The 16,046-nt window shown below is 39.5% G+C and overlaps 3 protein-coding genes across 3 annotated transcripts in view; 1 reads left to right on the plus strand and 2 right to left on the minus strand.

Annotated features, from left to right (window-relative positions):
* The first annotated feature begins 44 nt into the window (after nt 1-44).
* Nucleotides 45-5,804, plus strand: bricd5 (BRICHOS domain containing 5). Its single transcript, XM_014019282.1, has 6 exons — nt 45-204; nt 286-402; nt 478-627; nt 707-814; nt 3,337-3,478; nt 5,296-5,804. The coding sequence occupies exons 1-6, from the start codon at nt 160-162 to the stop codon at nt 5,388-5,390; spliced, it is 657 nt and encodes a 218-aa protein (XP_013874736.1). The 5' UTR covers nt 45-159; the 3' UTR covers nt 5,391-5,804.
* A 442-nt stretch (nt 5,805-6,246) lies between these two features.
* On the minus strand, nt 6,247-11,750 carry mlst8 (MTOR associated protein, LST8 homolog (S. cerevisiae)). The gene is made up of 9 exons (XM_014019284.1): nt 11,674-11,750; nt 11,330-11,482; nt 11,108-11,159; nt 10,852-11,014; nt 10,708-10,783; nt 10,443-10,595; nt 10,238-10,362; nt 9,959-10,122; nt 6,247-6,576 (listed from the first exon to the last, which is right to left on the minus strand). Exons 2-9 carry the CDS (start codon nt 11,456-11,458, stop codon nt 6,458-6,460), a joined length of 981 nt encoding a protein of 326 aa, XP_013874738.1. The 5' UTR covers nt 11,459-11,482; nt 11,674-11,750; the 3' UTR covers nt 6,247-6,457.
* Nucleotides 11,751-12,696: 946 nt separating this feature from the next.
* Nucleotides 12,697-16,046, minus strand: part of meiob (meiosis specific with OB-fold) — an 8,416-nt gene continuing 5,066 nt past the window's right edge. Inside the window, exons 11-14 of the mRNA XM_014019283.1 lie at nt 14,549-14,693; nt 13,115-13,301; nt 12,959-13,045; nt 12,697-12,887 (exon numbers count right to left, since the gene is read on the minus strand). Of these exons, the coding sequence (XP_013874737.1) occupies nt 12,774-12,887; nt 12,959-13,045; nt 13,115-13,301; nt 14,549-14,693 (533 nt within the window). The 3' untranslated portion in view covers nt 12,697-12,773. The remainder of the gene's footprint in view (nt 12,888-12,958; nt 13,046-13,114; nt 13,302-14,548; nt 14,694-16,046) is intronic.

Consider the following 16,046-nt stretch of genomic DNA (forward strand, 5'->3'; position numbering starts at 1 on the left):
GGAAGAGGAAGAGAAAAGGGGGAGGTCTGAAGGGGTGTGGGGACCAAAAAGAAGCTGGCCAGGTGTACTGAGTCTCAGTCAGTGCTGGTCATGACCACAACTCCATGCGGTTAGCTTGGCGACGGGAGCTGACAGAGTGAGGAGACATCTCGGGTCAGGATGGTGAGGTGCTGGAAGCATTCAGAGGAGGAAGCTCGGTTCAYGGTAAGCCCAGGTTTTGCTCTGCGCTGGTTTAGTCTTTTTTTAATTCTTTTGAGTAACGTGCATTCAAAAACATATTTTCAGGATGGGGCCCACTTCCTACAAAAGACTTTTATCATCGGTCTCTCAGCCCTTCTGTTCCTGGTCATCTTTGCCCTTGGGTTGATGAGGCACCCCCGGTTGTCCGGTCCCAAGTCTCAGGTATGATCTGCTTATCTTCCTAACCCTACTTCTGTGCAAAATCTATATTTATTTATTTGGATTTTATGGAAGCAGCCCTTGCAGATTGTGGGGATCATTGCACCTGATGAGGCTGGCGTTCTGTTCAACCAGTCAGCTGTTGTGGACCAGCAGAACGGCCTTGTGACGTTTTCTGTGACCTCGCCGGCGAATCAGACGTCCACCGTGCTCTACGACGTAAAACATGTACGTCAGGGTGGTTATTTTAGCATTGCTTGATGATTTCCTGCAACTATGATGAGAATAGCTATCTGTTGTGTTTCAGGGTTTGATTTGTTACAAACCCGTCGATCAGAACATCTGCCTACTCCGAACGATGGAGCAGTCAGACTACGACAACGTGAACTCCCTCCTCCACCGACCAACACACGAGGTAACAGGTAGCGGCACATTCAAGACTCGAACTGTTCTGTTACTTCAAAGGGTTTTCTTAATTCATAATGCGGAACAGAGAAAGTTTCCCTGTCAGCTTCACTGATGTGTAACTAGGGGGTTTCTTCAGTCCAAAGACCTGCTGGAGTTCTGCCATGATCTCCTTGCAGCGGCGCACAAAGAGAGAGGTGAAGCGTTTGGGCCTTGAGGTGCCTTTTAGTCTCCCTCTTTGGCCTCCATGGCTGAATTCCTCAGCACATCCGATCCCCTCAGCCCCCGTCAGCGCGCTCAGGATCTTTTTACAGGAGGCTACAGCGGCAAGCCTCAACCCTGAATAGGGCACAATGGGCACTCTGTGTCAGGGCTCTTTAGCGTTGCCTCTTTTGGATTCAAATACATCGCGACAGAGTCAAAGGGCCCGTGTGTATCTGCTTGTTGGCAAATACCTGGATCTCTAATAGTGACTTAAATACTCATATCGGTTTCAAATTGATTCCTGTCACACTCAGAAATGACTTTTGTCACATTATCTGATTTTTTTTTTGAACGACGAGGGTTCTCACAAGTAAACCGAGAGGCAGCTGCGCTTCTTATCATCTTCACCCACGATGCTTCTTTTTCCATGCATCAAAAAAAGCTGCAGTTAAGTTTTTGCCATCTTGCGGTGTCACATATCTGGCATTCAAACACGCCTGCCTTTGTGCTCATTTCATCATTCATCGTTGGGATAAAAACGTTACTTCAAGGGATAATTGTTATCTTTTACATCGTAAAACGGGTTGTAACGGAAGATAGTCCGTTAGAAGGGGGCTGTAAGTGGTTCACTATCGCAGCCAATCAGAGGCGTAAGTGGTGTAGGTGGTATAAGACCACTGTTACTACAAGTGGTACTCAAGCCATTTTAGTATCAAATATTTACAGGTTATGAAACAAGCTGTGATGTAAAGAGATAAAGAGAAGTGGTTCTACCAAATTAGGATCTTTGCAAAACTGTGGAGAATGTTTTGAGAACCCCCATGACAACTTGAATTGGACAATACTGACGATGCTGGTGGTACTTAACAGCACCAATTTTGCACCTTTAGTTGCTATAAGGTCCTAAGACCGTATAGAAAATTTGATTAACAAGGTGGAACTCGATGCCAAACCATTGATTGGTATGACTCCACCGGCCCTAGACATGTCTACCTTTAAAGCACAACTTTGTGCAGATATTAGCGTGAGCATGTACGCACAAGCCATTGTGTTGGAGAGTTTGTCAAAGGAAACACAGCAGATGAAGTTTGTGACCTAGGAATTTGTTCTCTAAGAYATTGGGGCAATGGAATCAGATTGTATCTACTGAAATTGTGAACTGTCTGTTAACCAGGTATTTTATTTGTACTGTCTAGGAATTAGAAAAAAATGCCAGTTTTATATTACCAATCATCACAAATGACCTTGACTTTTGACCCTTTTACGCCCAAATCTAATCAGACTGAGTACTACCCTAATGGAGTTACTATGCCTATTTAAAAGTAAATATATAATTTCATTTAGAGGATATTGTGCACTCATACTAGCATTTGGATGCAAGGGAAGAGGCAAGTCCTCAGTGCAAGTGGTGTTTTTCTCTGCAACAAATGGAATAGAACCAACTCATTTTAAAACCCCACCCTTCAACCAGGTTTAGGTGGTTTTTATATCACAATGGTTCCTCCTGTCCTGAACCAATCCAGTGGTTGAAACTATTTGGAGTCAAATGGAAGGTAGGTACAGGCTGTTGTCAGCCAGTTAAGACCATCTACATGAGTTAAAATGTGAAGATTACTTAAGTTATTGAGAATATTTAGTGTCCTTAGGTTTGTGAGGGTCTTGGGACACATCCTCAGTAGCAGACACCATGTTGACCTGATGTTTTGGCCATTAGACACCTCCACTAAAGGAAGGCCCAGCCAAAGATCAGAACTCAGTGTTTGGTCTCCCTTAGCCAACTGGATTAGTTGAATGGTTAGAATAAAAAAGGTGAGTTAAGTTTTCAGGTCAGACATAAGTAGAGTCAACTAGTTTTGCTTATTTCTGTTTAATACTAAATTACAACACCTTCCTAAAATAATTGCTTAAGCCATCTTTGCAAGTTTGACTGAAATCTAAACGTCATATGATAAATGTTTGGTTAAGTTTTTTGTATTTCCAAAAACACTTGAAAAAAAAAGAAGTGATTATTTTAAGGTGTTGATTTGTTAACTAAATTTCAAACCAAGCTTGTACTGATGATTTTTATTGTTTGTTGTAATGGTGGTTTTTGGACAGCTTTGTATTTTCTGGTGGTTCTCTTTTTGAAAAGCTTGAGAAAGACTGGTTTAAGAGATAGATCAAAAGCTACTTTCAGTTTCCTAGATACTGTATGTATTTTTTTCCTTTTCAGGGTAAATGCGATTCCTTAAAACTCAGTTTCAACTGGTTTTCTTCATTTATCTTCGTCAGAAGATRACAAGTCTTTGTCAGGTACAGATTTTCACTTTGTAATTTTCTCCTCAACAGAGTTGGTTTCAGCTTTCTGCTAACAACACGCAGAGGCAGACAGAGTTCCTGGCGGTCAGTCGGGTGAACGTGTCCTCGCTGGAGGAGCCTGTTCAGGCTCTGTGCCAGGACAGACCTGTCCACTGGACCCAGAGGGCTGACGGTGAGACTTTTGACATGAAACCCCTGTCCAGCCTCACACATTAACACAGAACGTCATCTACATAGAAAACATTTGACGAGCACAGGAAATCATGTCAATTTGGTCATAAAAGTAAAAAAGTAACCATCTAAAACTTATTACTTTGGTGTGTCGAGTGAATTCAAGATGGCTGCAGCAACTGTTTTTTAAAAATGCAAAAATGTCTGTGAATTTTTCAGAAAATGAGTTAAATTCTTAATTGAGTCCTTCTCAACACAAACTCATAATGCTAAAAAAATCACGAGATACAGTGCGATTGTGTTATCATCAATAACTGTCATTTATTATTCTAAGAATTAAAGCATAAAAGGTTACCAGTGACATGTATTTTTCAAAGAATGCTAAACTGATCATTTTATGTGCAATTCCTGCTTCTAATCCAAAAATCGTACATCAGTTAAAATTCAAGCTTTTATCCATCCATTCATCTTCTTCTGCTTATTCTGGGGTCGGGTCACGGGGGCAGCAGCCTAAGCAGAGACCCAGACTTCCCTCTCCCCAGCCACTTGGGCCAGCTCATCTGGGGGAATCCCAAGGTGTTCCCAGGCCAGCCGAGAAACATTGTCTCTACAGCGTGTCTTGGGTCTTCCTCTGGGCCTCCTCCCAGTGGAACGTGCCCAGAACACCTCACCAGGGAGGCGTCAGGAGGCATCCTTATCAGATGCCCGAGCCACCTCAACTGGCTCCTCTCGACGTGGAGGAGCAGCGGCTCTACTCTGAGTCCCTCCAGGATGACTGAGCTTCTCACCCTATCTCTAAGGGAGAGCCCAGCCACCCTGCAGAGGAAACTCATTTCAGGCGCTTGTATCAGCGATCTCGTTCTTTCAGTCACTACCCAAAACTTGTGACCATAGATGAGGGTAGGAACGTAGACCGACCGGTAAATCAAGAGCTTCGCTTTCTGGCTCAGCTCTCGGTTCACCACGACAGACCGGTACAGCGCCCACATCACTGCAGACGCAGCACCAATCCGCCTGTCGATCTCCCGCTCCGTTCTTCCCAAATATTACATCTTTATTTTGCCTTATGTGTGTATGTGGTTATATGTACACCATGAAATTTGTAAAGCTTTAAATGTGATGCCTTTTGCAGAACATCAGGTTCAAGAAAGAAATTAAACTTGGTTTTGGATAAGTTTTTTTTTAAGAAACTGTAAATTTTGGGGGTAAAAGGTTGTTTTTATAATTAAGTAGATTAGATTGTGTCTGCTCTTGAAAGCAAAACATCATTTGGTCAAAATTAATAACTTGCAACAAAGTTACTTTTTGCCAATTTAACAGTTTTCTGTAAAAAATAAAAAAAAATTAAATAAATAAAACAAAAAAGTAAAAAAAATGCTTGGAAGTTATTATTCCTCCTTCCTCCAAGGTAAGAACTACAGCTCAGGTATTTTTGTCAGGCCCAAAAAGCAACAACAAACTAATAATGACCATTTAATTATCATAAATATGGGATAAAAGCATTAGTCTGTTCATGAAACGAGTCCAGAGTCAAACTGAAACCGAACTCCTTTCTACGGACTGAAACCTTCTCATTCACATCTTTCTGTCCTCACTCAGCAGCACACATCATGCTGCTGCTCATTTTTTTAACCTTCCAGGACATGCGGAGTAATTATCACAGTTCAGGTTATTTGAAACAACTACACAAGTCCGTCATTGTGACCAGTTCTGTTCCTATTTGACTGAGTTTCCAGATTTTAAATAGAAACAAACAACAAAAAAAAAATCAATTTCAGTTTCCTGTTTTAAATTAACTGTTGTGTTGTTTTGTCTCAGGCCCAGGCAAACAGAGGCTGGTCTACTTCTGCATCGACATCTGTTTTCCCAGCAACATCTGTGTGTCTGTGTGCTTCTACTACCTGCCCGAGTGACTCTGGGTTCTGTTTCTCCCAAAAGTCTAATAAAAAAATAAACAGAAGAGGGAGACTTATGTCTTTTTATTTGCCCCCTTTCAATGCAAAAAAAGTCATGGATTGTCAGACTATTGAAGACAGAAAAAAAAAAAGACAAGCTAATTTAAGAAATAGAGAAGGACTTCTTTTTCTTTTTTTAGACAAATGATTTGTTTTCTATAGTGTAGTATAGCATAGTTTTATCTAAAAACACACACTGTGGGTATTTTTTTCTTTATTAGTAATAAAAAAGATAATATTTAATTTTTTTTTCAYATGACTGTTTCCCTAATGGGATCATCAGGACAGCTGTGCACCTTGCACCAAGTTTGGATTTATACTGAATGACTGCTGAGTTTTCTGCAAAAAAAACAAAACAAACAAAAAAAAAAACCCATGCTTGGTTCTTATGGTGGGTCTTTAAATTGTGACTTTAAAGTGCCTGTGACATCAAATTTTTGTAATAAACATGAATGCATTTTTGGAAAGATACCATTGATAACATATTGCAAAACTAATTTCACGTCGCTGAGATGAACAGTTGTTGAGATATTGGCATGTGAAGGAACAGGAAGTGATGTCAAAGGGGAATGTCAGCATGCTAACAGGGCGTTGTTACAAAAGCTAACAACACAGACTGTAGAGAAGAATCTGATGTTTCTTTAGATTATTTTTAGTCGCTATCAAAGAGAGATGAAGAGTTAAAGTTTTAATAATTTTGTTTTAATAAACCGAGACCAGCGAGTTTATTTTATTAATGAGTTCTCCTTTGATGTCACTTCCTGTTTCACTTTGGTTGAGCCAAATTTAAAAGAAAATAGGCCAGTTATGTGACAAAATGGGTAAAATCATGTGTACCATGCCAATTTTCTTAAGTATAAAGATGCTTTCTTTGACTTTTTGTATTTGAAGGATGTCACAGGCACTTTAAAGTGTGGTCGTGTTGCTTCACTGCTCCTCTCACACCTGAAACACACTCTTTAAGGAGTCCGTCACGCTTTGCATCCCTTCACTGCTCCACGCTCCTGCTCCGTGGCTCCTCCCCTTCAGCCGAGCACGCTGTCATTAAAGGCCAGGCACACCACGGCCTTCTGGTGCCCACTATACTCCCTCTTGATCTCGCCGGTCTCCACGCACCACAGGCGTGCGAGGTTGTCTGAAGACGCTGTAGACACAAACGCAACATAAAAGAAGAAAGAAAAGACAACTTTTTTCTCTTGAATTGTTCAGCAGCGTTTTAAAGAGTMCTTATTTGATCAAATTTAACGCTCCTGTGTTTTTATACTTTGAATGTGAAAGTACAGGAAACCAACAAGAACAAAACTTATCTAACATTTCAACACTGGTTGAGAGCTTGAAATGTTGAGTTCAAGGCAGGGTTGGGCAAAATGGTATCATGTGCAATTAATCGCCAACGATTAATATTAGCTACTTTGCATTTACTGCAGTTAGTGTCACATGATGATGTATTTTTGTGCGATGYACTCTCACTATCAATTGCACATGTGAGCCCGTGATAATATATTGCATTACTAAAGATCTGCTGCCACTCCACATTGTGGAAGAGGTAGGTTTTAATTCACAGCTCACTGATTTAACCTGCTAAAATGAAATAGTTTGATTGGTTAATACAGTTTTRGAACACAGAGTGACTGCCTTAGAGTCAAAAACATACAAGTGCAGTTGTCATCTTTTAATCGTCATATCGCCCAACCGTAGTTCAAGGGTCCTGTTACACTGATGACATAAACAACACTAAAGATGTTTGTGTTGAAGAYGGAATAAAAAAAATACTGGAAACCTTATTTGGATGTTTCCATACTGTAATGCTAAGATGTTGATCAAATACATAACTTACACTGAGCTCGTCCAGTGACACCGGATTAAAAAATTAAAGTGTGTGTGGCCGTGAGATAATTTCGAGCAGTGAATTTAGTCTCTCTGTGAGAGGTACAGACATCGTTAGAGTCAGATTATGTAGGCTAGAAACACACACTGTGTTTAAACTGAACGGTTCATTTTTCATAATCCTCGTGTTTCAGAGGCGACATTGATTACACAGGTGTGTGTCGGGAAACAGATTTTTTTACTGTGTTCCTGAAAACGACAACTCCAACTCCTGCAAAAAAGAAATAGACAAAGACAACTCCAGTTATCTGTATCTTATAGCTGCAACATATAATGCTAAGAATTACGTCATGCCTGACATCATTCATTCCTACATTAAAATTAAATTAATTCAATTCAAACTTGTCCAGGTTAAAAATCTAAAGTCTCTGCATGCAAATGATTGCAATAATTACCTTGTGACCACATATTATTATTTTTTAAACCAATGTCACTGGAYGTGCTCCGTACCTATAGGAGTATTTTAGTCATAAAAAATGTCACAAGTCAGCAGAAGCTAACTAGTTTGAAGGAGCTCTGCGCGGTAATTCAGGCAGTTTGTGGAATAATCTTTATATTAACATAAAAACTTCCACAACAGTTTATTTGTTTAAACAGTTGAAGTTAAATTTATTGGGAAAGTATGGTGCTATGTGGTGTTTAGTGAAGCTATCACAGGATTCCTGATGTTATTTTGTTCTCAAACAAGATTGTTCAAGATGAAGTTGTTGTTTGTTTGAAGTTGTTTTTAATAAAGGGGAAGATATTTTACGATTTTTCTCTTCTTTCTGCACCTTTTTCATTCAATAATGGATTTATAGTGTTTCCTTTTTTAATGGATGTTTTGTTGTTTTTATGAATGACTTAAATGAAATGGAGCTGTCTAAAACCTTATAGCAGGACAGGTCCTTTAGGAAAAATACTTTAAGAAAGTCCGATTTACTGTTGTGTAACTGCTAAAAAACTAAAATATTTTAATTTGCCGAAGAAACTTGAGGGCTGCAGAGAATGTTATTGTTTTTAAGAGCAAGCTTAAGACCCATCTTTTTACCTGCTTTTCCTGAACTGGATCAATTCTCTGTAGTTGTTGTTGCTGCTGTGTTGGGGGAAGGAACAGTAATGTTTGTTTTTATATTGTGGGTTTATTGTGTATAATTTTGTACAGCACCTTGAGCTACTTTTAGAATGAAGGGTGCTTTATAAAAAATAATACTTTAACTTTAAAGTTTACAGCCTAACATTGACAATAATTCCAAAGGATTATGAACACTTTTTTCACAAGAACATTACATTTGAAAACTTCTAAYGAAATGTCCAAGGGTTGTAATGCCAAATCCTTTAACTTTTCTCTCTAAAGCACAAWAATAATTTGGGACGTTTGAGATAAACTCAGTTGACAAAGTGCAGATGTTTGATGGACAAAATGAAATGTAAAAATATGAGAGTGAGAAAAGTTTGCAAAACTTTTGAAACTTTAGACAACAAAAGTTGGACATCATCAATAGCAAGTTGAGCAGTTTTTTTTTGCAAATTTCAAGACAACAACAAAAATCACAGCACACTGTTCCTGATCAAGATGCTCATTCTGATGTAGATATATAAGGTTTTCTGAAGCTGTGAGAGGAGAAATAGATTGAAAGCTATGACCAAAAATGAGCTGGTGCCCTTAACTATCAAGTAAAAATGTAAAGTGGATTCATATTTCAGTGCTCACCCATTTTCCAGGGCTTGCATACCAACCAAGGTTATAATAGTTTAGGATTTTTAATTATAGTTTAGCTTTATTTTGTTTTGACTTTTCTTCTTTTAATTTAGTTTTAATTAGTTTTTAGCGTGGATTAGCTCGTTTTTATTAGTTATTATTGCACTTTAATGTTTAGTTTTAGTTTAGTTTAGTTTTTATTAGTTGCAGTATTAGTTTTTTTATAGTTTGAATAAACATATTTGCTAATGCATCCTCAAGCCTGTTATGTTCCTGTGAGTTAACTAACCAACAACTGTTTGGTCACTAGTTAAATCAGTCCATTATAGCAACACCTTCCTAAAACAATTGCGTAACTTAATTTTGCCAACTAAAAACTTGGTTGATTATTTTAGGACAATGAAAATAGTTGTCTCCAACCTGGTGCTATCTGGTGCTTGTTTTTCATGGGAGCTACTGAGAGAAGCTAGGTAGTCAAAGTTAGCCATCTTGTGTGAGTTTGATTCAAGCAGTTTTTCCCTTAAGAAGTATTCCACCTGTTTTATCACCTGTTTCCACTACAAGACACTTGCTTTTGTTTTTCTCACAGTCATATTCAAAGAAACCCCAAAGTGCTGCCTGCTTTCTCCCAACTTTTGTTGTCGTCATTTAGCAGAAGATGCTGAGCAGCAGCAGACTGTAAACAAGTGTTATTATGGTCCACAGCTAATGTGAAACTGCTTGATTAAATAAAAGATCCACATGGCTCAAAATAAACTCACAAAACACTAAAGCTAAGGATATTCTCTCTATAATTTCAGTTAGTTTTAGTTAGTTTTGTAAAAAGATTATAAAGTTTTAGTTAGTAATCGTTTTTTCATTTTATTACAGTTTTTTTAGTTAACTAAAATGTTTTTTTTCAATTTCAGTTGTCGTTATTTAGTTAGTTTTAGTTCACTATAATAACCCTGACACCGACCTGTAACAATGTACTGAGAGTCTCCTGAGAACGCACAATCCCACATCCAGCCCCTGGACGTCTCGCCAGGATTGTTGCTCTTGATGCTCAGCTCCGTCATCAGCGAGAAATTGGACGTTCTCCAGATTTTACAGGTCTGATCTGCCGAGCAGGTGGCCAGCAGTCTGGAGGTGAGGGCGAAAAAGAAGCAAGAGGTCAGAAAGTTTGGCGCTGAGCAAACCTTCGATCTCCCTCCAAAACGCAGGCCGTGGCTCCAAAGCATCGTAAAGCATCGCTCACGTGGAGTCTGGGCTGAATTTGCAGCGCAGCGAGTAGCGCTTGTGTGCTGGGATCTTAGTTTTGGGAATGAGCTGAGTCACTTCATCTCCCATCCCTCCGGCCAGGTTCCACACGTAACAGTTTCCCTGGTGAGAACAATTCAACCAATCATGTCAGATATTTTGTCTTTTTAAATAAACAAAATGTTCTGTGTTCGCCCACTGACCGAGCTGTTGACTGCTGCCATGTAACTGGCATCTGGATCGATGTGGACAGAGTTGATTGAGACCTCTGGCTCTGGAATCAGCTGCTCATTATGGTCCGTTTTCAGATCCCAGATATGAATCACTCCACTCTGGTCTCCGACGATCAACTCAGCCTGAAAAACAAAACAAAAACAAAACATGCATGACGGAGATTTATATATTCTATGTTATGAGCAGAACTATTAAAATGTATGTGATCACCCACGTCATTAACGAGCAGCTCACCTGGTTGGGATGCAGACACACACAGTTAATTGGAGCGTTTACGTGAAAGATTCTCTGACACTGCAGGTTTCTTGATCTAAATAAAAACGACATTAGTCAAACTCCCAGCCTATCAAACACACTTTGAGGCCAACGGTCACTAACCTCAGGTCCCAGATGCGAGCCATGCAGTCCTCTCCTCCCGTGTACATCCAGCGTCCGTCCTCGTGGAAGCCCACAGACGTGATGTTCTTACTGACCCCGTCGTAGTTGATCACAGGGTTTGGGTTGTTGGAGTTCAGGTCGTACATGCGGATATGCTGATATCCTTCGAAGCAGAGCATAAAAGAGAGAAGGCTGCAGTAAAAAAAAAAAAATGTAACATGCGAGAGAAAGAACTGCTAGGAAGCTTGAAACCAACCTGCAGCTGCAATCATACTTCTGTCAGGCGTGACTTCGAGGGAGTTTACTTGCTGGTGGTCAACATTAAAGAAAGTGTTAAAATACAGATTTGTACCTTCCTTAAAGAAATGTAGGAGTCAAACAATGAGTAAAAAATATATTGTCTTTCATTATATCACAGCTCTCCTTTCTGAAATCAAGTTGTAAGAGTTAAAAGTTCATGTTTCAGTGGTGAGGATACAGAATCCTGGTGCTGGACGGTGCGGGTGCATATCCCGCTGTGGGCCTGCCAAAACCGGACAGTGTGGTCATACCCCGCCGTGGCCAGAATGACCGGGTCGCTGCCCACCGTCCCTTGATTCACATTCATGTTTCCACTGCCGACTGGTAGACTCTATAAGAAATAAATCACCCTGTTACAGTTAGCTGACTCTGTTGCAAAGCCGGAGAAAAAGAAAAGCTGAAAAAAAAAACGTTAGCATGGAAGGCTAGCTGATGCTAAAGCTTTGCAATTCAAAYATTGAAAAACATTTCTTATAACAAAACCACAATGTCTGATAAACATTTCTCTTTTGTTTACATTACCCTTTAGCGATGATACAGACGAGGTACGTCTCAGTAAAACGTCCCACGGAAACTTCAAATCGGTACAAAGAGTTCCGCTTTGTTAAACTGTGTCTTGTTGCCACCTGCTGGTAGGTTTTTATCATTACATGTAAAACAGACTAAAAAAAACACCGGACGTGTGTTTTTTAATCTACTGGAAAACATCAAGAAAACAATTTAACAATGTGTTTTATTTATTGTTGGTCGTGTTCTATGTTGAAAGACTAAAATTACTAAAACTAAACTTAATATTAATTTGTTTAATGTTCCATTGTTATTAAGCTGCTGTTTAAACGGAATACTTTATAAAATTTCATTTAATCTTGCTTTTATATTTTTATGAAGCCAAACAATTTCCCTTTGAGGATTAATAAAGCATGTCTCAGTTGGAAGTAGAAAATAGGCCCATAAATAATATGAAAATAAATGATAACAGGTCTACAAAATGCAATAAAATTCATTTTTAATGTTAAAATCTAAAATGTACCCTCATTTTTGACCTTATTGTCAACCTCTCTGTTCATATCATTTGTCCTTTTTGAATTTCATTTAATTTTGGTTTTACCCAGTGTCTACTTTTTTGTTGTTGTTTGAAATAAACTCAGATTATTTTTTCTACACTTGATTTAATCTTTATTTATACGCATTTTTGTCTTCAGATTTCAGCTTTACAGCTCATTTCAATTTTATTATGTGACATTATCAATGTTAAATATTGGCCGTTTTAAGGTAAAAGCCTTCTATTTTCAATTCATTGACGACAGTTTATTCAGAAAATAATGTGGGCTATATCTTTTAAACCCTGGCTTCCCATTAAATTTGATAAAGCAACAATTGCTAATAAGCACATTTTGCACATGATGCTGCTTTAAAACAACTTTATTCAACATATGTATAAATTAACAGTTTAACAACTCATTTGGAATAAATACATTAAGATAAATAAGTTAAATAAATAACATAGAATAGTAATAATAAATCTACGTATTTAAACATCACCTGTTGTTTGTGGTCTGAACATGACCAAACTGTGGGAAAACCAAATCCCTGAAACAGACGTGACTTCCTGTTTCTGCTGATTAAAGCTGCTGCAGCAGAGCGGACATGTTCTGCTTCACCTCTCCAGGATCAGCCAGAGAGCAGGACAGGATCGTCCCTCTGATCCCGCTCTTCGTCCGTGTAGACGGCAGGATCTGTGACACGTCACACGAGCTCATGAACATGCGTTTGGTTTCTGTAACGACCTGATCAAAACGTACAATACCTTCACGTAGATTTTACACCTCTCCAAAAGAAATCTCCACTTCAGCGTGGTTCGCTGATCATCGGTCAGTCTGGTGAACTCCTCTGTCTGCAGCAGAGTAAGGAGCTGTTGGTGTTAATAATCTTTAGGAAGTAAACATTTGAAAGCGGCACTGACCGTGCAGCCGAGCGTCTGCTCTGCCACGGGGCCTCGGAGGCTGCAGGCCTGCAGGGTGCCGGAGTGGTCCGTGAAGTCCACCAGCAGGTCGAAGCCTGCGGAGGCTGAAAGAGCCTGATCTCTCCCCGGACACAGCTGGTTGGTGCAGGTCTGCGTGTCCTCCGCCACCTGGTACCTACATCTGGAGCTGAGGCAGGAAGAAGTGAGTGATCTGGGGTCGGTTTTATAAAACTTGCGTACGCACAATATGAGCCCAGAAACTTGCGTACACCACTTTTCATGCAAAGGTTGTGATTTATAAAATCCAAACTTGACGTGAAAATGTGCGGAGCCTCACGCCAGCTCTGACCCATGCGTACGCTCATTTTGGAGACGTGAAACTGCGACACAGATGGTGAAGTGAGGAATTATAGCCACACTGTGTAATGATCACTGTCAGATATTTAATTTACCTTCAGAATCAGACTTAGATTTTTATTCAACTTTATCATCAGCTTTCTTAACAGTATAATTTATGCTTCTGCTGCTGCTGAGCCATGAGGAGCTTTTAAATAAAAACTTAAATCTTAAATAAAAGTTTACACAAAACATTAATTTCTTTCCTCCTCTTCACGACCCTAACCCACAGACCCCTCCCCGACAAGACACATTTCAACAACACAGCATCACGCTTTGGGTACGCGCAGGGCGCGTCCACCCTCACCACTGTGGATGTTAGTATAAAACTTTGCTTTTTTAGAGTCCGTATTTGTCACGCGCAGTGGGGGATGTGCGCGCACGTGTGTGTGTTGGGAAGGGGGTCTGCCGCAGATAACAGAGGAGGGGGAGGACGGGGAGACAAGTGGTGAAATTATTTCTAAGTTTATCTGACATTTAATTTTATTTATTGTTTTTATCGTCCTGCAGGCTCTGAGAGAAAATTAATATGAAGCTGAGTTTTTGATAAAAGTCGTTAGATTGCTCTAAACATCTGTAAACTTGCAAAATCAGGGAAAATCTGTCAGTTACAGACATTCTGTTCATGTGAGCAGCTGTCATTCAGCACCTGTCATCCTCCAGACGCACGACAGAGCGCGAGTCTGAACCTGCCAATCGCTTTTTTTGACATTGATCATCTGACTGATTTAAATACATCTTTACATTCATGAGGTACTTTGTATTGACTGTTTATGGTTGAGTGTGGGCGTGTAGAGGGCAGAACCTGAGGCGGAACCTTGTGCGCAAATTATGAGGCACAGCTGTGATCTATAAAGGGAAAATGCAGTGAAAAAAGCGTACGCATGGTTTTATAAATCTGAATTTTTTTTGGGCGTACGCCATTTCCACCTTTTGGCCGTACGYTCACTTTTAGTATGGTTTCCACGCAATCCTTTATAAATGAGACCCCAGGGCTCTGAGCARAGGAACGCTGAAATTAAAGAAGACGGAACGCACCAACGCSTCCTGACGACCTTTGAAACGGATGAGTCCAGGTCCAGTTTGGAGATGAAGCTGTACGTGATGCCGAAGAAGACCTCGGGGTGATCTTTGGCCTTCTCCTTCAGCTGCCTCACCGTGTACACGTCGGTGATGGAGTCCACTGCAGAGACAACGCAGCATCAACACAATCCTACCTGCTCCCGCTTTACAAAGAAAAGAAAACCTGTATAATCTGTGCGTCAATAACAAACTGTGTCATCATTTATCCTCCAATCAAGTTCTAATGGAGCTGTTTGCAGTTTTTACTGTTACAGGTTTTACTGTGCAATTTTACACACACACACAACTGCTCAAACATTTGAAAATGCACCCAATAAGTTTCCACTTTGCTCCCAAACAGTTCCTATAATCTATTAAAGTGGTCTCCATCAGCAGTTCTCCAGGTTTTCTGGGAGGTTTTTCCACAGATTCTCCTCGGACKTTGGCTGYTTTTTCACTGATTTTCAGTCCAGTTCCAACCTGACGTATTGGGCAGTGTGAGGAAAGCAGGCAGGTGAAGGGCAGAGGAAATATATTAAATATACTGTATATCTGCAGCAGATGGGACAGTGGCAGAAAATCACGTGTTTAAGAAAAAAAATCCAGCCAAAATCTAATTTTTTCTGCTAATCATCACATTCTCATTGTTGGTGATAAAACTCTGTCAAACTGTGTTTGTAAATTTGTAAAAATAAGACCAAAGTGTTTTTGTGACAGATAGCTTCGTTAAGTTGTTACGAACAACAACAGGTTCATATCTGGAGTTTCGGAGGCTTTTTCAGGGTTCCTACAGTTTAAAGCAAGTTCAATTTAAGACTTTTTAAGACGTTTTAATGCCAACTAATTTCATAATAAACACAAAAATGACAAATCAAAGTATTTTTGGTTGAAGTATTCAAATATTGCTAATAGACCAATTGTTTTTATCCATATCTAACTGCTTTTTTGTCAAATGTAGCAAAAACGTTTTTAGCACTCAGTTTAATGACCCAAAATTTGGAGTTTTAGGACCCACAGTGGGGTCTTAACCCCAATTTTCTGTAGATGAAACCTTAAAGTGCCTGTGACATGAAAGTTTGTAAGAACAGTTAATGCATTTTTGATATGACAACATTATTAACATTTTACAAAACAAATTTCACGTTGTTCAGATGAACGGTTGTTGAGATATTTACATGTGAAATAACAGGAAGTGATGTCAAAGGGGAATGTCTGCATGTAAATATAAAAAAAAATGTGTAAGAAAATACGTGTTCAATACGACTGAAGTCAAGATGAAAACACAATTGTTAAATAAAATGATTTGTGAAAGGAATAAAGTCATACAACACCAGAATTCTGGACCTGAGTGAGGTTTATTTGTCACCGGGCTGACAAGGAAACCACACTGACTGAGTCAGGAAGTTCATCTTTTTATACATGATTCTTCAATGCCTGAGTTCGCCCCCTACTGACCTACGGTTGAATCACAGGC

This window comes from Austrofundulus limnaeus, unplaced genomic scaffold, assembly GCF_001266775.1.
Source record: "Austrofundulus limnaeus strain Quisiro unplaced genomic scaffold, Austrofundulus_limnaeus-1.0 Scaffold215, whole genome shotgun sequence".
Taxonomy (NCBI): Eukaryota; Metazoa; Chordata; class Actinopteri; order Cyprinodontiformes; family Rivulidae; genus Austrofundulus; species Austrofundulus limnaeus.